The sequence below is a fragment of the Protopterus annectens genome, chromosome 10.part0 (genome assembly GCF_019279795.1).
Source record: "Protopterus annectens isolate FY-2018-M chromosome 10.part0, PAN1.0, whole genome shotgun sequence".
In the NCBI taxonomy this organism is placed as follows: Eukaryota; Metazoa; Chordata; order Ceratodontiformes; family Protopteridae; genus Protopterus; species Protopterus annectens.
Window position 1 is genome coordinate 832402478 of NC_056744.1, and position 27069 is coordinate 832429546.

Consider the following 27069-nt stretch of genomic DNA (forward strand, 5'->3'; position numbering starts at 1 on the left):
ACAGAAACTACAAAAATACCTCTGCAGTCTGGAAAAGTTAGCATATTTGTTTCTTTAAAACTACCCTGCCTTGGTTAGCTAAAAATGACAGCTGTAACCCTTATTTTTAATCTGTGTTGGAGAACGGGGAGCACCTTGATGATGAATCTTGTTAATACAGCTAGTTCAAATTCTGCCAATTTTTGAAAGTTGCAAGATGCACTGTATGAGACACAGCTACTTCAGTGATCTGCACTTGTCTACTGCATGAAGACAGTCAAATATAATCTGAAGTTTGACCGATTGTGTGGCCACCTGCTAAGATTTCTGATGTAGGCTACTAAAACACTGCAGTAAATATTAATTTGCCATAACACTTGTTTATCATGTTTTCAGAACACTTATCTCATGGAGCCAAAACTCACGTTTAGACTAAGCCCTTGAAGCTTGGTAACAATGGGAGGATATATGTAAGTCTTCCAAATATGCAACAAAATCTAGAAGATTTAGGATTTTTGCTCAGAAATGTTTACATAGATATTTTATACCCCAAGTAGACTCCAGAGAAGTTTTCCTCAGGTACACAACAAATGTTGGAGTTGTGACGGGAAAAAAAAGTGGTAACTGGGAACATATTTTCCGTAAGTGGGGTGAGTTGGCAGACTTTAATGATTCCCTGTGGGATGCCCTGTTGGAGATACTGGGTGGTCAGATTGGTGTGATGAGAGGATTTTTCTAAGCTGTGAAACTGAATCGGAATTGCCTATACATGGTAAGTGTCAAAGGAAAAACAACTTCAGAAAGATCAACACACGGCAGGTTCAGGTTAAGGCACTTTAATCTTGCAGCAAGGAGACAAAAACGTGCTAATACAGAGTTTGTCTAACTAGAACCAGGAAGTGAAGCTATTCTTATACATTTCTTACAAGACATTGCTTACTAAGCTGACGTAATAAATCACAAGTTCTTTCAATATTATTTCATAGCAGCTGTTTGTCCGTGATTTTCTGCTGGCATATCAAGTTTACAAAAAAAACTTTCTAAGAAAAACAATGTGGCCTTGATGACCACCGGTCAGATACAACTTCTCACTATGCAATGTTACCATTCAAGGTACTATGGCTAATTTGAGCACAAAGCAAGTACAGATTATAGTTCATTTCTTCAAGCAGTCTTGTTTAACTGTGTCTGTCTTTTCTGCAGCTGTGCATGTTCTCATAACACGAACACAGCTGATTGTTCAAGTTCAGTAACATTATAGAAAACAGTATTGTTCTATTCATTATTTTCCTGACCTAGCAAATAATCACCTGCTTCTCAGTAAATTTCCAAAAGGCATAAACATGAATTTTGCTGTGCTAGCAAATACTAGGTCAGAGAGCATCTTGCAGTTTCAGAAAGCATACTGCAGTTTGAAAAGCATCTTGTAATTTCATACAGAATTAAGCTGTACATAAAATAGAATGAAATGTGTTAACCCTTTTAGCTTCTAATAAGCACTAAACATAAACATTAATACATATTTTTCTAACACTTCCCCCGTTAATACTTTTTATTCCATTTTCAAAAGCATAAACAGTTTGCTTCATCTCCTAACCTCTTTCTGTTCAGAATTTGTAGTTGAGAGAGTCATTCAGTTTAGACTTATGAAAGTGTTTCATTTTTCAACAGTTCTTCAATTTCAGTACTTTGATACAAAGTTTCAGAAACTAACAAGTCTATAAAATCTTTGATTAATCTTTTCATGCAGGGAATACCACAACAAACACACACTCTTAACAGGAGTAATCCCACACAAATGGCAATCAGGATGTTCATTAGGATGCTACCCCACCCCCCAAACAAATTCTGGAAAAAATACGTCAGTGGGTTTGGGCCTGGTTTGGTCATGACCGACACTTGCTGAATCACCTCAAGATGGTCATTTATCTCATGCTGGTTGTCAGGAATATACGAACAGCACTACTCTTTTATTAAAGCGCACGTACCACCTTTCGCCGCTAGGGTAAAGTCAAGAGCCATGTGGTTTTGAAGCACCACAGTTCTCATAGCATTCAGTTAATCAGTTACTAATTCAAGAGCAGAAAAAGTTGCAATGCTCTTTACTTCGAGAAGTTTGGACAGTTTTCTCAGCTCCCAAATCGATTTCACTGCGCCATATGCAGGGGCTATACCTGCTCATGATATAATAGTGTCACTCAAGTCCATGTGTGTCAGTTTATCTTTGTTTTTTCATGGAGTTATGGTTTCTCCAGCCTGCTTCAATTTGTCCCATTGGATTCTCAGGTCTCTTGATTGGATTTCCAGGTTTCTTGGTGACCTCTCTGACATTTTGAATTCTTCCCTGAGGCAAAACTGCAGTGTGTCGTATGGCCGGAACCAGGAAACCCAAAAAACAACTGCCGGACCAATTCTCAGATAACCATTTGTATGCCTTTTCCCCACACACAAAATAACAATTCTCTACTTTAGTATTAATATATACTTGCCCTGCATGAAACATTTTCTTATCAATGATAGATAGTTGTTTAAAAAGACCAGGATTACGTTGTACTTCATCAACCGTTTTGTGCATTGATTCAAAGTATGAGTCATAGTTTGAATCACAAATATAACCTGCATTACTAGCTTTGATATAACATTTGTAAGGAACAGTCACATTACAATTGCTCCAACCCACCTGAACAGTATCATTTTTGTAAAAACATACAATTCCCTTTTGTGCAACAGGCAGGTACAATGCTATTTTGTCTTGTGATTTCACAGCCGTAGTATCAAAAATCAAATTTTCCCAGGTCTCATTGACCCCTAGGGGGACAGCAGTCATCAACAATCCCCCGTATGCTGTTGGTATAGCTGTGCAAATCCAGCAATTCGAAACATTAAAAGTTTCAGCATACACATATTTAATTGCTTGGTAAGTGTTAAAGTTCGGATGCCAGTCTATGAGTAATGCATCTCATTTATTCAGTTCAGCTCATGTGGCTGGAAAAAGGAAAGGCCACAGCAAAAAGATTAATGTTATCAGTATAGTCAACAGAATGATCATGCAATTCTTTTGAGGTTGTTCTGTATTTCTATTTGCTCCATATCCGGTCATTTTGTTCTTGTGTAACAGTAACAAGTTTTTTGTCCAGTTCAAAGTTTTTAACCAATTTACAGTGTGTCAGATGAATCCAGGATGCTCGCTCTGTGATCTTGACTGGAGTGGGTGTTGACAGTAGCACTTGGTACGGCCCTTCCCACTTCAGTGATGTCATATTCTTCCTCTTGATGACTTCCACCCAGACCCACGTGCCTGGGACTACTGCTGCTTCCGATGGTCTGGTTTGTTCTTTATCTGAAACAGAATTTAACTGCAAAAGTTGTTTATTACTTTAAAGTCATCTCATGTATTCTGCGAATGAACTGTCAGCCTCCTGGTCTGCAGGCATGAGAGGTTTCCATTGAGGTATATAGTATGCCCTCCCAAATAATTTTTTAAAAGGAGTTAACCCCTTTGCATTCGGAACAGTTCTCATGCTCAACAGTGCCAGAGGCAGGCAGTGCACCCAGTTCTTTTGTGTCTCACTAATTAATTTCCTAAGTTTGTTTTTCAAAACCCCATTATGCCTCTCTACTAGTCCTGCGTATTGTGGGTGGTATGCACAATGGTTCTTTAAGGAAATTCCGAAATATCGGCTCAACTGTTGTATAGTTTGATTTACAAAGTGTGTGGCATTGTCAATGTAGATCTTTTCTGGTATGCCAAATCTAGGAATAATTTCTTTAACAAGGACTTTTGCAACAGTAGCTGCATCTGGATTTTTGGTTGGAAAAGCTTCCACCCATTAGGAAGACATATCTATAATAAGACAATACTTCTTATTTTCGCATTTACTCAGTTCTATGAAATCCATACAGATAGTATGGAACGGGTACGGTGGTGTTGGGAAACTCCCTTGCTTAGGCTTTAATGCCCCTTGTGCATGATGCTCGTTACAAACATGGCATGCTGCACAAAAATTTTTTGTGTAGTTTGTAAACCCATATGCTGTGAACACTCGGTTCACTAACTGTACCATCCCCCCTGTTGAGACATGGCACTGCCCATGGCTCAACAAAGCTGCATATTTAAACAAATTAGACTGCAAGATCGGTTTTCCTTCATTGGAGATGTACAGCCCTTTCTCAAGAATTGCTCCTCGCTTTATCCATTTCTGTTTTTCTACTTTCGTAGTAAGTGTCTGCAGGGTTTTCAACATTTCTAAATCTAAAATCTCAGAAGGTTGTAATTCCTCACTCAAAAGAAACACTTCTGAAGCTGAAGCTGCCTGCTTTGCAGCCGTATCAGCTCTCGCATTACCTTTTGAAATCCTATCCTGTTGCTTGGTATGAGCTACACATTTACAAATAGCTACTTTCTGAGGTAACTGAATAGATTCTAACAAATCTAAAATAAACTGCGCATGATTAATCGGTTTACCAGTAGATGTTATCATTCCTCTATTCTTCCACTGTTGTGCAAAAACATGTACAGTAGAAAAAGCGTACTGGCTGTCAGTAAAAATGTTCACACATTTACCCTTTGCCAAGGTACATGCCCTTGTCATGGCAATCAATTTTGCTGCTTGTGCAGATAAGTTGTGTGGTAAAGACTTTGCTTCTAAAATCTCAGTATCAGAAACTAGTGCATACCCCCACTAGGTTCTGCCCTGTAGGACCCCTTCTGCATGAGCCGTCCATGTAATATGTCACCTCGGCATCATCCAAGGGAACATCCGTTAGATCTTTTCTAGGCAATGTCTTTTGCTCAATCTCCTGCAGGCAGCTGTGTGGTGTGCCATCCGCAGGGGTCAGGAGCAAGGTAGACGGATTTAAAGATGTACATCATTCAATTGTCATATGAGGTTGGCTCAAGAGTATAGTCATAAAGGAAAGATGTCTAGCAGGAGAAAGATATGCTACTTTTTCTTGCAGTAAAATAAATGCGACTGCATGAGGCACTCTCAATGCGAGAGGGTGGAACAACACTACTGAGGCCGAAGCCTGTACTGCCATTGCAGCTACAGCTACTGCTTGTACACAGTGGGTCAGGGATCGTGTCACTGGGTCCAGCTGTGATGAATAGTAAGCTATGGGGCGTTGCTTATCCCCATGTTGCTGTGTTAACACTGATGTCATATAACCTTGCTTACAATCTACAGTTTGGAAAAAACGTTTATGATAGTTTGGTAATCCTAAAACTAATGAGGATGCTATCAATTGTTTTAGTTTGCAGAAAGCTGATTCTGCTTCTGGTGTCCATTGCAATAAATCTTGTGCTGCCATAGGCTTCTTGTATATCAAGTTGGTCAGTGGAGCAGATTCCAAGGCATAGTTTGGAATCCAACTCCGACAGAAAGTTATACGCAGGAAGGACATCATTTCCTTCTTGGTAGTCGGTTTGGGTGCTTGTAAAATTGCTATTTTCCTATCTTCTTCTAATGTTCTGCCTTCTTTGGATAGTACATATCCCAGGTATTTAACCTGCTTTCTCCAAAGCTGCAACTTGTTTTTGTTATAGTAATGCTATGGTATCTTCTCTGCATTCTCGCTGAGTGGGGGCTGCCAGCAGGATGCCGTCTACATAAACTAAAATCTGACTGCCTCTTGGTGGGCTAAATCCCACCAAGTTGCTTGCCATCTCTTGTGCGAATATTGTTGGGCTTTCATAATACCCCTGTGGTAGTCGCGTGTATGTATACCTTTTCCCCTGAAATGTGAATGCAAACCAATGTTGGCTGTCAGGGTGTATCGGTATCGAAAAGAACACATTGCTAATATCTACCACAGAAAAATACTTCTGTTGAGCGTTCAAATCATTCAATAAGGTGTGTGGATCTGGCACCGTAGGTGCTCTAGGTATTACTGCGTCATTTACAGCTTTTAAATCCTGGACCATACGCCATTCTCCATTTGCTTTCCTGACAGGAAATAAGGGTGTGTTACATGGTGAATCAGGAGATTCTACCAGTACTCCTTCCTTAAGTAAAGCTGCTATTATAGGTTTGATTCCTACTTCTGCATCTTTCCTTAAGGGATACTGTTTCTTTTGTGGTCTAAATGCTGACTTTGGCGTGATAATAACTGGTCCTGCTGTACGCATTAGTCCTACATCTGATTTCCCTGTTGACCAGAGTTTTTTCTTCCTCTTCTAGTAAGAGTGCTAATCAGCTGTCCTCGCTAGACTGCAAGTGTACAGCTGGGTGTGTCTGTGTTATCCAATTTAACTTCTGCTTCTGTACTCCCGTTCTGACAATTTTAACTCTGTCTGTTTTTCCCACTTTGTGGCTTTTTCTCCTAGGTCTGCCCATTTCACATTCTTGTCCTTAGTTAAACTAACATGTGGTAATAGATTAGATTTATAGAGTGCAAAGAATTCCTGGGGCAGTGAACAGCTAACTACACTGTTCCCTTCTGTGTCCCAGTACAGATTACGTAATACTAATCTGCTTGCATGGTTTTTGAACAGTTCTTGCTCATATTCCTTATCAGGTCCTGGTGTGCTACAATAATACAGAGTACAGTGCAACAAATACTGTTTATCAGTGTCAAGGGAGAGGGACGTACTGATGGCTACGTTCATCAGTTCTTCGGTTACTGCCCCTGGACCAGTCGTGACCAAGTCCTGGCTGTACCAATAAAATGTTTCGCCCTCCGGTCGCACCACAAAAGTATCCATCTGTCGCTGTGCTTCCATACCCTGCATAGTAGGAACTACTGCTATGCCAAATATCTGCATAAGATCTCTGCCCAAAAGGTTTACTGGGCATTTTGCAGAAACAACAATTTTGCTTTTCTGTGTCATCCCTGAAACAGGGTCAGTTATTGCTATGTTATGGGAGAGTGGCTCCCGATACAGCTGTCCATTAGCTGCTTTCACTAATATGTAATCAAGTGATTCTGAATTTTCTGGTAGTTTGGAAGGATGTATCAGAGTCCGTGAAGCCCCTGAGTCACACAGGAATTTAACTTCCCTCCCCTCTACCAGAAGTGTAACTTCCGGTTTTGTGTCTGCTAAAATAGAGCTCTAGGCTCAATAATGCTAAGTCTAAAATTTCACTTTCTTCACCATCTGCGATTTCTTGCACTTCCTCTATTTCTTCTATCACATTCTCTACTCCCTCTATCACATTTGGTTTTGTCTTTTCTCTGTTACTCCCTTCCAGTGATTCTTGACTATCATATAGTCAGTCCTCACCCTCCTTATCTTCCATGGCTACCTTCTTGTTTTGAATGCAATCTCTTGCTAAATGTCCCTTTTTTTCGCACTTAAAACATTCACCCCTTTTCTTTCTCTCTTCAAACTCCTCTGATCGTTTATCAGATTGTTTGTTTCCCTGGGCATTTTTTTTGTCCTTTTTTCCGGACTGTACTACATAAACTTCTGCTCCATCTTCTACAGAAAATACTTGGGCTTTCTTTTTCTTTTTACTGTTAAGATGCCTTTCGGCATATCTAGCATATTCAAGTAGTGACTGTAATCTACTTGTACGGTAGTCTACCATGTGTTTTGTAATAAAGCTGCTTATAGGCAAAATACTGCCTTTCAAAAATGCATTCTTTAGCTGCTGCTCATATGGGGAATCATGTGTTTGGTCTTCAGGTACCTGCATTCCACAATGGTTATTAAAACTTTCTAATAATCTAGCATAATATCTGTCAACAGTTTCACCTTCTTGTTGGATGCATTGATTAATGCAAGTCCAGTCTGCCCTTGGCTTCCACTTTTCAGAGATTCGGTCTGTTAGACCTTTCACTCAGTTATCAAGTTCCGCGTTGATATGTGGGAGTGGCTTGTGTTCTGCGTCACGGGGATTCCAGTTGCCACTGATCATATGCCAATCTGGACCTATGATTTGTCTAACTACTTTTTCTACTTCTTCTCCATTTAAATGATAGCTTAACCTCATGCCCTGCAAGTCTTCTAAGAATTTTCTAAAATTAACTTTTGGATGGGGAATTCCTTCTGTGGCTTTCTGGATGTCTTCCGGTGTCCACTGTCTATATACTAGGAGAGTCGGGTCCTGCCCTTCCTGTCCTGCTTGAGGATTTGGTACTTCTATGAGCGGACATATCTCTTCTTCACTCATAGCTCATGAATTTTTGTTTATTTGATATAACTCAGTATCCCCTCTTAAGTTAGGTGTTCGAAACCTAGTCTCGATGGGATCTCTGACATACGGTCTTGGCTTCGTGGAGACAGCTGGTAATAGTGGAGGTGGACCAGCTTGTCCACTCGCTTCATATTCTGGTGCGGGGGGCGGAGGGGCTGATGCTATTACCAAATTATTGTCTTCTTTATCTAAAAACAGTTTTTGAATTATTACTTTTTTGTTCCCTACGGTTTGCTTCCTCAAGCCACCTGTGTGCCTGAGGAATGCCTAATTGACACTGCTTTTTTACCTGACCTTTTGCATCGGTTTTAAGCTGTTTGACAAGTTTAATAAGCGAGGATTTTTCTAATTTGCCATCAAATTCATATTTATTAACCCATTTTGTATAGTACCTAACATTGTCGGCACGCTGTACTTGCATATATTTTGCATCTTCAGTTAACAGTGGATCTTGGGAACTTTTTGTGCACTTATTACCCATATTGTTCCGACTGTTAGAATGTTACGTAACCCTTCTTATTTTCACGTGGTACCACGATTTTTCTTTTTCACAGTTTATCTAGAATAACTGTCTTACCTATTCTGCTTCCCTGATCTATGACAAGACTGCAATCTTCCTGTCCCTGACTTGTATAAAACAAATCTCCTGACAGATGATTCAAATCAAGTCCCTGATCTAAAACAGAAAAAAGGTAAATCTCACCTTACCTGAGCCTTTGTGCTTGATCACCAGGTTCAATGGAAAACCGTTAACTCGTCCTCCAGTTGCAGATCAGAAAAGTGGCTGGCCTCTTTTGAACGACAATTCAGTCGGAGGTCTTTCAGAGCAGAAGAACCGATGTGGTCTCTTCCCCGTATGGTTTCATGCCACCTGGCCCATCTGACCTGAGGCGAAGTGAGAGTTTCCGGTCCAAAGGACCAATCTGTCAAAGGTAAAACAACTTCAAAAAGATAAACACATGGCAGGTTCAAGTTAAGGCACTTTAATCTTGCAGCAAGGAGACAAAAAAAGCTAATACAGAGTTTGTCTAACTAGAATCAGGAAGTGAAGCTATTCTTATACATTTCTTACAAGACATTGCCTACTAAGCCGACGTAATAAATCACAAGTTCTTTCAATATTACTTCATAGCAGCTGTTTGTCCATGATTTTCTGCTGGCATATCAAGTTTACAAAAAAAAAACTTCCTTAGAAAAACAACGTGGTCTTGATGACCACCGGTCAGATACAACTTCTCACTATGCAATGTTACCATTCAAGGTACTATGGGTAATTCAAGCACAAAGCAAGTACAGATTATAGTTCATTTCTTCAAGCAGTCTTTGTTTAACTATATCTGTCTTTTCTGCAGCTATGCATGTTCTCATAACACGAACAGAGCTGATTGTTCAAGTTCAGTAACATTATAGAAAACAGTATTGTTCTATTCATTATTTTCCTGACCTAGCAGATAATCACCTGCTTCTCAGTAAATTTCCAAAAGGCATAAACATGAATTTTGCTGTGCTAGCAAATACTAGGTCAGAGAGCATCTTGCAGTTTCAGAAAGCATACTGCAGTTTGAAAAGCATCTTGTAATTTCATACAGAATTAAGCTGTACATAAAATAGAATGAAATGTGTTAACCCTTTTAGCTTCTAATAAGCACTAAACATATGCATTAATATAGCAATAACCCATGCCTGGGTGTGGGTAATGCTGGATTTACCCACGGTTGGCGTGGTTTGGTCCCGAGGGCAAAGCCCAAGGGACCAAACAAAGCCAACCGTGGTAAATAGCATTATCCACACCCAGGCGTTATTGCTATTATATATGACATTATTTAAGAAAAGAAACTATTACTTTTCTTAAATAATGGCATAGTATAATGCCTGTTTACTGCCCTTCCGCAGATGTCTGGCATCCGCGGCAGTTCTGATGTACTGCGCGCCTGCGCAGTACATCAGAGTTGAGCAAAAGCAACGGAGAAAGCAAGATCTCCGTTGCTTTTTTACTGTTGTGCTATGTTAAATGGGTTTAACATAGCGAGACAGTTTTAAAATAAGCAACAGAGATGTCCGTTGCTTATTTTAAAACTGTCTCGCTATGTTAAACCCATTTAACATAGCGAACAGAAAAAGCAACGGAGATCTTGCTTTCTCCGTTGCTTTTTTTTTTTAAATCTGTCTCGCTATGTTAAATGGGTTTAGCATAGCGAGACAGTTTTAAAATAAGCAACGGAGATCTCCGTTGCTTATTTTAAAGCTGTCTCGCTATGTTAAACCCATTTAACATAGCGAGACAGTGTTTTAAAAGTAGAGTTATACTAATGGAAAAAAGTCCGGGCGACCGGACCTTTTTCCATTAGTATAACTCGATTTACAATGTGCATGCTGGCCAATCAGCGTGCACGTTTTGGGGGGTCATGGTATAATACATATTTTTCTAACAGTAAGGCTTTGCTGTGTCTAATTATGGTGGCTGCCAAAAAGCAATTACTAGAAAATGGATAGCAAAATCTACACCAACTACATTAGAAGTAGAATACAGTAACAGAGATAAAACAACTTGAACTGAGATTGTTAGAAAAGGGTAGGAGCAAACTACATAGAAAAAAAATCGGAATTGTGGGAACAATATATATACAGTGGAGGAATGAGGTTTTAAAAAAGGCAGGCCTTATGAACTATGTAATATTTGAAAAGGATTGGGTAGATAAGTGACGTATAATGTTTGCAACTGGGAGTGTATCAGTATGGTTTGTGATGTAAAATGCTTGCAACTAGGATTGTGTCAGTGTGGCTTGTTTTTATTTATATAAATGTAGGATTACTTATGTTGTACATGATGGTTTAACAAAAATGTTTCTTGTTTAAAAAAGGGGACAGGAATTGAATAATTTATGTAATGTTGCTTAGGTTACAGGATATATAGCAATATATGTGAAGTATAATATTTTCGTATTGTTAATACAGTTTGATTACTTTTGAATGAATGTAAATTTGCCTATGTCACAAGTGATAATTCAATAAAAGTGTTAAAAAAGCCCTTGAAGTTTGGTAAGGCATGAAGTAGTTATATTAACTTTTCTCCTTGTCTTCCTCTGTTAAACTATGAATGGTAAAAAATAAGTTGTACTTTACTTCACATAGCAATTTAATTTGTATGGAAAATTCCTGGTTAACTGCAGGATCACAGATTGATATTGTTCAACTGGTGTATACATTTTACAATGCAACTCGGGTCCTACTGTATATTATACTTGACAATCGGCATACTCGTACAGTCTAACTAGTAGAATTCTTGAACAACCGAAATGCTTATTCATCACAAGCATGGCTGATGCCGTTATACAGAAAAAAATGCACTGAAACTGTAAATCGTGTGGATCTTACGAGTTTTCAAAAGTAAGGCCAACAAATTACCTCTAAACATATGTATTAATGTAACAATAAAAGCAATATATGCAAGCAAAATCATTCAGCAGCATGTTTAAGAATCTGCAAAAGGACAACTATCAAAATTATTATTCTTTATGTTGTATTTTATTTAAAAATATACTTACATTAGCATCCTTCAATATGAGACTTATATTCTCTTATTTTAGGAAGCCATCTTGGGTTTGACACACTTTATGTTTTTATGTCACTATATTAACCAAACATTAGCTGGGGGTAAAGACTTGACTAAAGCAATTAAACCCGATCATTCAACAAATGTAGTAGATAAAACTATAACCTTTGTACTGAACCTCTAAAAAAATAAACCACCACACACTGCCTACTTCTACAAGGCATACACCAGCAATAGGTGTTCTTTATACTTGCAGCAGATGCATGTTATATACTGCACCAGTTTCTCTTAAACTTTATAACTTCCCAAGTTTATCCTTGCAGCAGATGGATGTTATATACTGCACCGGTTTCTCTTAAACTTTATAATTTCCCAAGAACAGTCTTTTTTTGTTTATAAGGATTATGGGGTTTCTAGCCCTTTTTGCAAAGTATACATGGTTATTTATAAAGATTATAATTATAAAGATTTACATGATGCTGTAGTGAGTTCAAGTGCGAAACAATCTAAAATAATTGCACTATGTACATCCAATAAACATACTTAAATCAGTTACCTACTCTTCATGTGGGTCTCTAGCATGACTGTAAAATGATGGGCATCATGCTCTGTGGGATAACCTTAGGTTTCTATATTTTTTTCAACACTGGTCACTTTAATCATCCAATCAGACTCCTCAGATTTCACAGTTCACACAACAGTTTTGACTGATGCAAAAATCCTTTCTGGAAGTGAAGTACAAGCTCTGAAATTCCTAAATACATATTAAGGAGACCGGTTTTCATTTTCCCTCCCTGACTTAAAAATTCCCTGAAAAAATTACTCATACTCTAGAAACTGATAAGCACCGTAAAACTAACCACTACCTGTTTATGATTACTACATTATAATTGCAAATGTACATTTAAATATTATTAAAAAGATAAATGCAGCAATCCCATTAATTTTGCAAACTGCTATGCCACTGATAATGCCTCACTGTACTGCAAGAGTTATTTATTTTGTTTGTTTGTTTACCGGGTAATGTCCAACTGGGCATGAGGCCCATTTTCAACGGAGACCCAGGGAGAAAAGCTCCATACATACAAATAGACAGTATTAAGCAATCAAACTGAACATGTATTAATCAACAATGTACAAAGCAAGTCAGTAAAGAAATTGTTATACAACAATAATTGCATCAGAGAAGGGGATATTATTGCTTATACTGAGTATAAGGAAACAAGGTGGATTGTTCTCTTACGAGCAGATCGAGGCAGTGGCCTTAATGAAAGGGCTTCCATTAAGCCAGTTTTGAAGAAAAGAAGACTTCGTAAATGAAGTCTTTGATGGTTTTTATTTTCAGTTTTTTTGTCGAGTTTACAGTTTGTGAATGTGTTTTGGTTTAAAGTGATTTTTAGAATGTAGATTGTAAGGATGTATTGTGTAACGTCCTTATTTTTAACTTTGTTCTTTATTACTCTGTATCTCTCTACTGTGACTTTAAGCATTGATTATTTAATTGATTTATTAGATGAGATGGTTTTGTATAAAAGATAGGTTAGGTCTACTGTTTGTAAAGGTCTGATGAAGCTCCAATGCGAAAGCGCTTACCCGTTTTTGTGCTGGAATAATTAGCAAATAACTAACAAATAAATTAACAAATTTAACAAAAAATGGCACGGTTAGTGTTAAAACTGGCCACATGAGTTAATAGTGAGAACAGTGTGATACAGTAATTGCAAGATAGAGAAATGCAGTCTACATAACAGTTAAAGACAAAGCAGTAAATGTGTATACATTGCTAACTGAAACGGAGTGTAGAATCAAGATAGCCTTCAACAGTTAACAGTTATAGCTGTGAGAATGAGCTAGTTTAGGGTAATGTAAGGTAGTAGTAGGTAGCTTAACCGGGAGTATGGCAGGTGCAGAGCCAGTGTTTTGCTAGATGTTCCTTAAGGAGGTTTTTAAACTGATGAATGCCTGAGTTTTTAGCCATAGGTTGAGGAAGAGTGTTCCACGGTTTGGCAATTTTATGGGAAAAAAGGACAGTGCCCTGTGTGTTGTGGGCTTGGGTAATTTTTAACAATAGTTTAGTTGAGGATCTTAGAGTTCTAGGATTGCTGTTGGGTTGGACTAGATTGGTGAGTGCCGGGCAGTTGTTAGGTTTGTGAATTATATTGTGGGCTATGGACAGTTGGAGTTTAGAGTGTGTGTTAGAAGGTTTGGTAGTTCTAACTATTTAAGTTGGGAGAGTACAGAGCAGTGGTGGCTTCTGTAAGGGTGGCCTGTGGCAAACTTGGCGATTTTGTTGTAGCATGATTCTAGATTAATTAGGTCAGATTTACGAATGTTTGTAAATACTTGGGAGCCATAGAGGAGGGTGGAGAGTAGACACCTAGAGGTTAGGCTTGGCTGGTGGGATCTATTTTGGTTCCATTTGTGGAAAGGATAGAAAGTGGAGTCAGACATGTTCTGGGTTTATTGTAATTGAAGACAATTAACTTGGTTCCATCTGAAGACATAGAATAAAAACACTTCTAAACCAGAATGATTTAATGCAGAAAACATACCTCTTAACTGTCCAGATTTTCAAAGACTGTCTAGATCTTCCCTCTTTTTTTGGTCTGTTTCTCATAAAATTTATCAATTTCTACCTCATCGGTGCAGATTGAATTCACTAAATGAAAGACATTTGAATTTTAGACTTCATATCCTTTAGAAAATACAACTTAACAGAAAACCATTTATTCTAGCAACTTTCTAAGTTTATTAGTGCAGTATTTAAAAACTGTCCCTATTTTTGGTCTTGTCTAGATTTCTTGTGCTAAGATGTATGGTTGGTATTATTGTATAATGTGGGAGTAATGTTCCCTCTTGCAAAGGAAAAACGCAAAGTCTGGATTACATAAATGTCAGAAAATAGTGCAGGGAGTTCAGTTTATTAGCTTAACGGAGACATTATGGCATAATGTGGCACTGACTGTTCTCTGATAATTACAACACATACATGCAAGGTAAGGAAAGAGGCTCAAGGACAAATGCTTTCCTGCACCTAGGTATGCAAGTATCGCATTACCAACTAATACCCTCATGTACCTTAATGCACTTACAGAATGGATTTGTCTTATTTTTTTTTTGGGGGGGGGCTTGTAAAAATGGTTGGTTGATATATTGTTACAATATGAACAAAACGGTATTAGCTTCATTTATAATTAACAGTGACATTTTCGACAATTATAAAGCAAATTCTACAAAAAAGTTACATAAGTAAGTAAGTACCTTTGCAAAACTTGCATTATATAAAGGATTATGATCAGGTCTCCCCAATCATAAACCATTTATAGTGCATGCGGTGCAGTGATTACACACTGATTTCCAGAAAGACATATCAGATAAACACTTCTATAGCCCAATCTTAACAAATGCTAAGCACCTCCACTTCACTTGTTAAGATCTGGTATCACACTAGGCAGTTAAACCTGCCAGGAATGATAAGTAAATGATAGCAGCAGAATAAAAAAAAAACAGATTTGTTTGTGCCTGTTTGTGCTGGTAATGTGTCACTGACTTTTCTAACATGACAGAATCTCTTACATGGACTTTGACAACACTCACTAAGTGCTTGATGGCTTAGAAAGCTGGCAAGAGAGTATTTTTTTATGCAACTAGTAATACATGGGGCAGATAAAGCTCAGGTCTTCGATCATAAACTTTTATTATGTGTTCTCAACATGGATGTCAAGATTCACTTTTCGAGCGAATTTCTTGGCATCCATGTTAATAAGCCGGTTATGATTGCTGACCCACTCATAATCCTCTATATTATGCATTTGAGGTAAGGATGCCAAAAAATTCAAATTGAAAGCAAAGCTTGATAGGTGTATATTGGCGTCCTCATGTTAAGAACATTTATTAAGGGTTATAAGTGAGATCCAGCCAAATGTCTTTGTAGTGCATGGAGCTTTATCTGCTCCACGTACTACCATTTATACATAAATAAATAAAAGACAGAGAGAGAAAATGCTGATGCTTGAAGTGTTTTACTTGCTTTGAAAGCCGATGCAGCAGTTATGCTGCTGTTTATGTGACAGCGCTGTCAACATTTTTGATTAGGAATTCTGGGCAAATGCAAAAATAATGCGGGGGCAAAGGATCAAAATTGGGAACAGGTTTCTAAATATTGCTCTAATTCACTTAAAAAGTTAACAGAACAGCATGTTTTCCCTGGTGTTGAGAAACAAATGGGGTAGTAGACTGACAGAGGGTCTGAAAGTCAAAGGGCAGGGTGGCCAAAACGGCTAAAAAAAACAAAACACATGAGACCGTTCAAGCTGTTTTATCACCACTTCTACCACTACTGACTGAAAATATATTTCCACTCCATCAGCAGTATCGGTCATTTTCACGGCTATACTGCTGGCAGTTTATTTAAACATCTGTAGTTAGTAGTCACCACATTCTAATTTACTGCAGCAGTAGTAACCAATATAATTAAATAACATTAAAGAACTAAAGCAGAAACATTTGTAATGTAAACACCATGTTATTCAGCCCAAACAACTGCAAAATAAATGAGAGATTTTTTTGTCCATTGTCAGTTTGACAACGAAAAACAAGAAAATCAAATGTTCATGTTTAACAAAGGTGAATAAAACAGAATAAGATAACAGACATTGCAACAAATGTTAATTTTACTCAGCACACCACTCTCTGTAAAATGCTGCATTTCACATGTAAAAGTATTCAATTTTTTTGTTGAGGATCATCAAAGATATAAAAGCCATTCTTTCTTATCAAACTAATGTGAATATGAATTGTGAAATGCATTGTATTTTTTAGAAAAATGGAATATAATAAAATAAATATTTTTGCACATCTTGTACTTGCTATACTTCCATGGATATGTTATTTTCTTACAAAGCCAGAAAAAAATCCATTCATCCCAACTACAATAAGTCGGGTAAATAGAATATGATGGATATGGTGATAGATCTGTAATGTTTTGTAAAGCAAGAACAAATAACATGTTTGGGGACTTTTGGCTTTGTCAGTTGTTCCAGAATATATTCTCAAACCCAACAGCACCTCAATCTACATAACATTTGATAAAACTAAAAAAAATGCTCTGGAGTAATTATTTTAAGGGAGACATACGCAGTAATGAAACACCCTACTCTGATGGCTCAGATACATCTCACTAGTAAGGCAGCATAAAACTATCTCAAAAATAAACATTTGTATAGGATGGAATTTGTTAAGAGCACACCAAATGCACATAGCATCAGACAGAAAAAAATCACAAAGAGCAAGGAAAACAAAAAAGTGATGGTGTTGTTTTCTCTCAATTAGAGGAATACGAGAGTTTACAAGCACACAGATTTACAATTGAATAGTTAAGCAATCAAATTCAAAATGAAGTCAGTGTATGAATTTCTGAAGAAATACAGTGCCGTCTCAGTGGCCAGCTACACAAGTTATTTTGCAACCTAGTCATTGGGCATTAACCCCTTTGCCCTAAAATGCCTTTCAGGAAAGGAAAAAAAAACTTCCCTATGGGAAAGTTTGTCTCTGATGACCTTATCTGTAGAATCATTTCCCTAAAACTACACTATAAAACATCTCATGTATTTCACACATCTACTCTGAATATACAGAAAATACCTATTCTTTCTCTCTCTCTCTCTCTATATATATATATATTTAGATCTGCTTCTAAACTTCGAAATCCCATATAATCAAAACTGATTTTCACGAGAAGAAAATCTTGAAATCATGAATTCCCGAAAGGTGAATTTTTCCCAGGGTAAGTAAACAGTTGCCCAAAATTAAACAACAAAAAAAACACACTACAGTAAATGAAACCCACCTAGGTGGGGGGCTATGCACCCCACACACCCCTAACTATATATACCAACTCTGGGATCACACTATAGTGGAGAAAAGGGCATGTTGGGCAAGTGTTTACTTACCCTGGGAAACATTCGCCATTTGGGAAAACAACATTTTGTTATTTTTGTCTTGCAGAAATCAGTTTTCATCATATGGGATTTCGAGCTTCAGAAGGGCATTCCTATACATACATACATACATATATTTTTTATATATATATACACACATACATACACACACACACACACATTTATACCCACACATACATATATGAACAAACAGATTAGTGGCATGGCACCCAAGAGGATAAATGCACACATTTATTAAAACAAACACAAGATGAGTGATTTTTCCCTAATAACACATGGACTTCATCTGATAAATACTTGTGTTTGAACAGCATAATTATATTAAAAAAAACTCATCTTGTGTTTGTTTTAATAAGCATGCAGATCTGTCTCATTGGGTGCTGTGTTTCCAATCTGCTTGTTCATTATTTTGTGTTTGGAATGGGGCTTTGGGTTGGACTTTTAATGATCTGAATTTATATATCTATCTATATTGTATGTGTGTGTGTGTGTATATATATATATATATATATATATATATATATATATATATATATATATATATAAAATATATATATGTACAAGTCTCACATATTTCAAAAGGTCTCTTTTCACAAAAGTTTTCAATGAATGGAAATGTTGTTTAATGTAGGTATTACTGACTGCTATTTTAACCAAACGTTGTAGTTGTTAAATAGAGTAAGATGTACTGTGGCAGGTAAATATGGGGTTTTACCTTTAATTCCAAAACTTTGGGGTATACTAAAAGTTTTACCATTAAGGGTTAGAAGGGTGTGTGTGTGAGTGTTTGTGGGTCAGGGCTAGAAGAAGGGCTAATTAAGGAAACAGATTTGGTGTAGTGAGAGTGCTTGCGTGTTGGGATTAGGTAAAGGGCTAGGTAAGGGAATACATTTAGTGCTTTGGTAATCCTTGTAGGTTAGGGTTAGAGTGTTGTGGAAATCCTTGCAAGTTACAGATAGATTTAGGGTTAAACAAGGGTATAGATTTAATGTTTATGAATGTGTGTATTTTTTCTGAGCTAACATGTGTAGTGGTATTATTACAGAAAAGCTTTTTTTAAGGTATGGTGTAGGACTGGTTTAGCATGCATTAATAAGGTGCTGCGTGTATCTCCAAAAATTAAATGTTATGATGTTATTTTCTAAGCTGGGTCTACAAAGTGCACTAGCCCATTAGCAAGTCAAATAAGTAGAGCCTCAGACTTATGTCAGACATAACAGGTACATTATTAAAAATCAAACTTCCTGTTTTTTTCAGATAATGGCGGCTATCAAAACATATCTTTCTTCCAAACATTTTTCTTTTTTTTTCCCCACATGTTTTTCTCTCTCATTTGCTTGCTAACCATTAAACTTCCACTAACATACTTGAGCCCATTTGTTCCCTGGGGGGGGGGTCCTCAGCACTGCTAGGACAAGTGCCATTCAGAAAGGCCATAACTCAGGCAGTCTTCAAGGAGCTTGTGTTCTCATAAGCATCCCAGCAATGTCAGCATCCCTGAGTGTGCACTCTCATGTACTTGTTAAGATAGGCTACCATCAGACAGTGGCTTGCTGAGCCAATATCCACCCTAGGACAGCCACTGCAATGCTACCCTTCCTCTGAGGGACTGTGGGTATGTACAGTCTCCTCCTCCCTGTCTCCTCCCCAGAATGGAAATGTCCATCCTCCCCTACCAATGCAGTAAACTGTCGAGTCACTAGTTGAACTCAGTTTGCCTACACCATAGTAAGGGCTTTATTTCTCTACACCACGGCCCTGGCTTTTCTCCAAAATGTTTAATGCACCTTTAAAGAACACCTTTTTTCAAAACCTTTCAATTTTCTGTAATCTTTTCATCCAAAATTTCCTGTTACCGCCATTATCTCATTTTAGCATACTTTTTCTTCACTTTTTTAATGTACTCTCACTATATCCCAATAAAAAATAGTAAAAGATACGTCCTCCAGTGACTACCAACCTTCCCCAAAGTTTTCTAACACATAGAACACACACAGTGCATGCTCCAGTAATTTCAAACGCAGAGTGCATTAATAATGCAATAATCTTGGCACACTGAGTCAACATATTGGCTAACAGGATTCTACTAAAATTAAACCCGATTTCTGTAAACTGGAAATCCAGGCCAAGTCATGTACTAATGTACCCCCCCCCCATACATGTTAAGATACAATGCCACCCACCTTCTAACTGCAATACAAAAACAATCTACTGCTGATACTGAAATCATTACTATTAACTTCCACTGCAGAAAAAGTCAAGACAAACAGACAATAACAAAAAATTAACAAGGCACTATACATCACCTTACCTTATGAGAATTAAATGTTAATGCCCTTGAAGTAGAAAATATCCTTAACTGTTTAGTGACTCTCAGAGAACTCCACGCCCAACGGGTAAAAAGCATACCTGCACAATGTTTAATAAAGTTTGTTAAAGGGTTTTTGCATCAGAAAATGATGTCAGTATATCAATTGCATGAATAAACATAAAGGTCACTATAGCAGCTGTGGTCAAACATATGAATTGAACTAAACTAAACTAAAAAAAAAAAAGAAATCCTCCCCTCAACATTTCCAAACAATTTCAAATGCACACTTTAAGATAAGGTTTCATTCAAATGTATTTTTTAGACAAAAATACAGTATTCTCTTTGTAAAAGTCTAAAAATGTAGCCATATTAAGGCAGGCTTTCACAGTTTTCATACAGTTTCATTGAATGGACTTTTAGTTGGTGAAAATAACCTTCTGTCAAGAATACTGATAAGAACAGAACAGAATGTGCAGTATATTGAGTACAAACACATTTTGTTTGTATGGTACAAGGCTTGAGAATCAAGGTTAAAGAGGCATGTAAAAATTTACAGAGATTTGGTACTATTAGGAGATACTTCAGACACAGTTGGTAAAGTTAGTTCATTTGGACTGACATGCAGAAAGTCACTGTAGTGCAGTCCTCAGAAGTTTGATACAGACACCCGGGAATGAGTGAAGAAGTCAGGTCAAATATCCAGCATTTCAGAATATTAATGGTATAATCCAGGAAGATAGAAATATGAGTGAAGAAGCTACAGACATATCAAAATATGAGTGCAGAAGCTACAGACATAATTATCAGCACTGTTACACTCGGAGTACAGAATTTATGAACAGTATAATGAGTGCAGAAGCTAAGGACATTAAGATTTGATTGAGGGCGGAGCCTAGATGGCCAACTGAGAACAGTGAATTTCGAGAGGTCCAAAAACCAGTATAATAATATAGGAAAATTGTATTATTTTCAAGTTTAAAACATCGGAAATCTATACATAAACTACCAAACTACATAAATATCAATTTTGGTGGAGATATACAAAATGTTTCTTGTCAAGTAACTTGGAGATGTACTGAGTCACTGAATATGAATAAGTCAAGTAATTCTCACCCAGATGCTGCTTTGAAAAAAGAACTGCAATTGATGACATCTACCTTACAGGAACTATCTTTGAAGATGGATGGCTTTAAAACTGACTTAGAAAACCTCAAATTAAGTTCTCAAAAACAGACTGATACTCTTAAGGAACTATTACAGCAACACCACACAAAAATAACAAATGTAGAGACTTCTCTAAATGACATTGAAGGGAGACTCAAAGAGGAAGAATTCCAAAAAGAATTTCTGTTTAAACAGACTTAGAAAACAGGGAAAGGAGAAACAACATAAGGATCTTTGGTCTGCCTGAAAACACTGAAGGTGAATACATTACTTCATTCTTAACAACCTGGATTCCTGAATATTTAGACTTGAAAGAGGGACTTTCATTTGGAATTGAAATGGGGCATAGAGCACCGAGGAAACCTGCTTCTAACTCAACAAATACTCCACCTAGATCCACAGTTATAACATTTCTTTCATTTCTGGACAAAGAACTATTATTAAAATCTGCTTGGAGAAAATCACTCTTAAAATACAATCAAATCCTGATAAGGTTTGACAATGATTATTCTTCCAGAATACTAGAACAAAGGAAAAAAGTCTGGTCAATAATAAAACTGTTGAGACAAACAACATTAAAACACATCTGGCCTTTCCAGCCAAGATAAAAATACTTTTTGCCAATGAGATGAGAACCTTTAATGACTTAGAAGAAGCTAATATAGTCATCAAAAACAACAACATAGTGTCTATTCCAGAAGAAATGGAAGGGATGGCCCCTACTCTTAAAAGAATAAAAGAAGCAAATCCTTGGACTGATGCTAGAAAGAAGAAACAAAAAACTGATTCCAAGACAGCTGTCCTAAAAAATAACTCTTACAACTACATCTCTCAAAGTATCAACTGATATGGTACATCACTTGTCATCTGCTTTTATTTAAAAAAGGAGGGTTTCTTAAACAACTGAAAAACAGTACTGATTTATTCAGAATGCTCAGAGTGTCCAATAATTCATTACAAACAAAGGGAGGTCAAAATGGGTTACTATTTACATTGTGTATAAGCCAAACAAACAACATATACTACAAACATAGAAGTTTCTATTCCCCTACTTGAACTCAATGAATACTTTTCTTGATCATTTTTCACTGATTTTTACTTATAATAATTTAAATTAATTCAACACGGTATCAATCATCAGAGTTCAGACTCAACTGTAACAAATTAACATCATATATAATAGCAGTAACAGTAGTGTGTTTTGAAAAAAAAAATGATGTCATGGAGACTAATGCCTTCTTCAGTTAAAGTATGATTTAGAAATGTCATGTATATCCTGGCTAAATAATAGTAGCAAGCTCTTAGTACAAATGTCATTATTACTCTGTCTAAACATAGTTAATATCAATTATGACAGGTATAATAGCCTTGAGTGCTGTTTGATCAATCCTGATATGGTGTGTGTGGATGCAGCTGTGTCTGGCAGCTAGTACAAATGTCATTATTGTTCTGTCTAAACATAGTTAATATCAATTATGGCAGGTATCATAGCTTCAAGTGCTGTTTGATTAAGCCTGACATGGTGTGTGTGGATGCAGCTGTGTCCGGCAGCTAGTACAAATGTCAATATTATTCTGTCTAAACATAGTTAATATCAATTATGGCAGGTATCATAGCTTCAAGTGCTGTTTGATTAAGCCTGACATGGTGTGTGTGGATGCAGCTATGTCTGGCAGCTGTTGTATGTTGCCATTTTTGTCTCCGGAAAGCTGTGGGTTGCAGCTTGTGATTGAGGTTTACTGATGCTTGCGTATTAAGAAGAAATATTTGGTGTTTTAGCCTGGATCCAGGGGAAGGGGGTGGATAAAACTGTGATTTGGGATATTTTGGAAGAGAATAGCTTTTTTATACATCTGCTGAGTGAGAGTTGGGAAGGCTGAAAGAATGTGGTACCTCTTGCTGTGGCGGGTTGTTGGGAGGTTTTTTTTTTTTTAATCTGCTCTCTGTTCTTTTCCTGGATGCTGCCTCGCTGAAAGGGAGGGAATTTAGGCTTGAAGTTGCAATGAAGTGAAGCTTTGCTTCAGGTGCATCGCGAGCCTCTGGTATGCAGTACACAGACACACTAATGGAAACAGACGCTCCCACATTGCTATGGTAATGGAGACAGAGAGCCGATAATGCTCAAAGGCTCTGAGGAGCCTCAGAGATGATTCTCGGTAATACCTTCGGAAACCACCAATAAGTGCCAACGACTGCCAAAAAAGTTGTAATCCACAGTTTATCATCACAAGGCACGAACATGAACTGATATGACGAGCAGATAAAACAAAACAAAATATAGTAGCGAACTGAGTTAAGCGCTTTCAACCATAGTAACTGGTCTTCATCAGATCTACTACATTTTAATTAATCCACTACTTCTATAAACTTTTTGGCGCCAAAAACGCTCACTCCATTTAAAGATATACAAACACCTTATTGGATGAATAAATAAAAATCAATCCTTCCACAACATATGAATATTTGAATATTTAAAATACCATCTGCCTAACCTTTAAAATTCCCTATTTTAAACAAGGCAACTTTGCATTTTCATCCATAAATATATAGATAAATATACATATGTTGCTCAGCAGTTTAGTACTTATTTATTCATCCAATATTGTGTTTGTATATCTTTAAATGGAGAGAGCGTTTTTAGCGCCAAAAAGTTTATATAAGTAGCGGATTTATTAAAATGTAGTAGTTCTGATGAAGACCAGTTACTATGGTTGAAAGCGCTTAACTCAGTTCGCTACTATATTTTGTTTGTTTTGTTTTATCTGCTTGTCGTATCAGTTCGTGTTCGTGCCTTGTGATAATAAACTGTGGATTACAACTTTTTTGGCAGTCGTTGGCACTTATTGGTGGTTTCCGAAGTTATTCTTGGAGGTACTGTGAAGCAAATTTTATTCTGTTATGATTCTCGGTAATAAAGTTTTTGGTTTAAAATAGATATATATATATATATATATATATATATATATATATATATATATATAAAAAATAAAAGGGCCGTTTCAAACCACATGTACACATATTGATGGTCTCCCAAGACTTTGTTTAGCTCATTAAGTTGATTCTTGATTAAGAAAAAAAAATGATAATAAGCGCAATTTTAATTTTCAAATGTATTTTGGTCCAAACACATTAAGGACTTACATAAGAGTGGAAGTCTGAGTTATTGTGAAAGACTAAGAGCACTTTGTCTTGTGCAGTACCCTTTGCAGTGGTCTGGGAGGCGAGCTTGCTTGGAAGTGTTGGGCATATGGGGGTAGCTGCCTAGGTGTGTTTGGGGTTGCCAGGAAGTGTTATAGAGAGTCATCAGATTTCCTTCCTGGAAACATCTGTTGGAATAGAAGGTGTGTTGAGCGGTTCACTGGCAGAGTGGTCACTGCATGGAACAGGCTGGTAAAATGGAACACTACAAATATTGGTTTGGATATTTTAAGAACAGCCTGGAAACACACGACATGAACTAGTGAATGGTATTCTGGCAAAACTGGATGGGCGTTGTTCCCCGTGCTGACGTGTGTATGTAAGGATGGAAATATACTTATAACAAATAAGAAACTATAAGGGTCTCGTGATTTAAAGTCTATAAACTGTATAAACATGCTTGGAAGGAGCTAATAAGATAATAAGAATAAAAAAACACACAATAGTTATGTAATGTATAATTTCAGTAAATCTACACATAAAATATATACTCGTCATATAAGATGAAGCAGTCTGCTGAATTTGGATATTTAAGGTAGGTTTTAATAACATGGGCTTGTGAACAATAACACTACTGACAACTTATCATAAATGACATACATTATATTGAACATCAAGGGAAAGCATGATGATTTTTTCATATAAGCAAATGCCCATAACAAGTCATATAACTGCTTTAACTTGAATTGTGGTTTTGTAACCCATCTTGACCATACATAACACTTAAGCTGTTACCAAGGTAACTAATGTTTTATACATGACACCAAACTGACAAAGTTGTTAAAGGAAACAATAGAAGTCTGAACTAGGAATGTCACAGAATGTAACAATCACATTCTGAACAAATAGTATTAAACTGACAATAATAACCTTTGCTGATTATACAAAATAGAATGTTGCCATTTAAATCTAAAAACTTTCAGTATATGCCATAAAATGGCAATTTATAAATACGGAAAGGGAATTTGTAATTATTAATCACAATAAGTGAATTTTTTTTGTTTTTAACCTGTAATTTCACTCATTTTATAAGAAATGACAGATATGAAAATCCTTGTGTGTATGAAATGGGGGGAAGAGGGATGCACTGATAATTAAAATGCATTAACTTTCATCAGTGTTCACATACAACAAACTTGATGCTTTAAATAAGTTAGCAACAAAGTGATTACTTAAATACTGGCAAACAATGAACTATAACTTCTGATATATCCAGTAAAATACATTGTATTATAAACATTAAGTATAAATGTTATTACCATCTATTTATATTAAGTAATAAGTTTTGAAAGACTTCATCAATAAGGGTGAATATGTTAAATAACTGTGTGCTATAATCTTTTACTAAGGTTTTATATATGATACATCCTACTTTACTATGATTGAATTGCTTGCCATCTATCTTTCATGTAAATATTAATTGCTTATACAATAAATAGAAATTGATATTGTATTATAATTCTGTGTAATCTACAATAGTACTTTATCTGTTCAAAATAATATAAATACTGCTTATACCCATTACAAATATTCTCTATATGATAATTCAATTTATGGAGCTCCGATGTTCTGGATTGTCAAGGTATGAGTGATAATCTGATGGACTTAGGTTTATCCATCAGATTAGGAATTATTTTCATTCCATGGCTAGTGCAGATCTTAGTTTTGTTAATATTTATTAATTTAAATTTGTTTAACAAAAACATTTTTAGTATGCCTAACCAAAACATTACTATATTGTAAACACTCAAAGTATAAAACTGACAATTTCCTTTAAAAGCTCAAACGTATACTTTATAGCTACCATTGGAAAATATTTAATAGTCACAATAAAACAAAAAAATACATAGTCTAAATAACCTAAGATGGATTTGACTTTGTCTTTAAATACCAATAGCTTAAACAATCCTAGCAAGAGATCAAATCTACTAAAATATTTAAAACTGAACAAAGCACAAATTGTCTTCCTTCAAGAAACTAATTTCAAAACAAATGACAATCACAAATGGAATCCTAAGGAATACATGATATTGGCGCAATCCACTTATAAGACAAAGACAAAGGGGGTAACAATTTTATGGAAAACAAATGTGATTAACCCAGAAATCATTTATAAGTATGAAGATAAAGAAGGCCTTGTGGCATTATTAATAGTTAAATATAATAACAGAATACGGACCCAAGCCAATCTATACTGGCTCCCAGACATTGGAATAGGAACCGTTAAAAAACACTTGGATTTCATTTCCAATAATTATAAAGGCAACTTAATATTAGGTGGAGATTTTAACTGTGTATTTGATATTTCTGAAACTACAAATAAAAGACTGCTGCGTACATCTGCTGTATCAAAAGCTTTAAACAAGTGGATAGAATAATTTCATTTTGTAGATACTTTCAAATTTAAAGAAGATAAATCTTTGTTTTCCCATCAAGATCACAGATTTGGTACCCCAACTAGAACAGATCAAATATTTGTTGCCCAATGACTTACACTTTAAAATCATTAATTTCTCAATCACTCCCTGCCCCTTTTCAGACCACAATTCACTGATACTAAATGGGTACAAACCACTAATGTTTAACTCCAGAATTCCAGCATATATAACTAAAATTAAAGAGTTCAAACCCTGGTTATTATCTAAATTACAGTTCTTCTTGGATATTAATTACACCACAGAGATAAATAAAATAATGATTATAGGACTCATTAAAAGCTTACATACACGGTAAAACTCTAACTTGGTATAAAAAAAATCAGAGAAT

The 27069-nt window shown here is 36.4% G+C and overlaps 1 protein-coding gene across 8 annotated transcripts in view; it reads right to left on the reverse strand.

Annotated features, from left to right (window-relative positions):
- The window catches only part of KYAT3 (kynurenine aminotransferase 3), an 846358-nt gene that overhangs the window by 719751 nt on the left and 99538 nt on the right, over positions 1-27069 (reverse strand). For 4 of the 8 annotated variants that reach the window (XM_044085635.1, XM_044085638.1, XM_044085634.1 and 1 more), the window contains one exon: positions 19942-20039. The exons of the other annotated variants lie outside the window; for them this stretch is intronic. In XM_044085635.1, the coding sequence (XP_043941570.1) occupies positions 19942-20037 (96 nt within the window). In that variant the 5' untranslated portion in view covers positions 20038-20039. The remainder of the gene's footprint in view (positions 1-19941; positions 20040-27069) is intronic. 8 annotated transcript variants of the gene reach the window in all.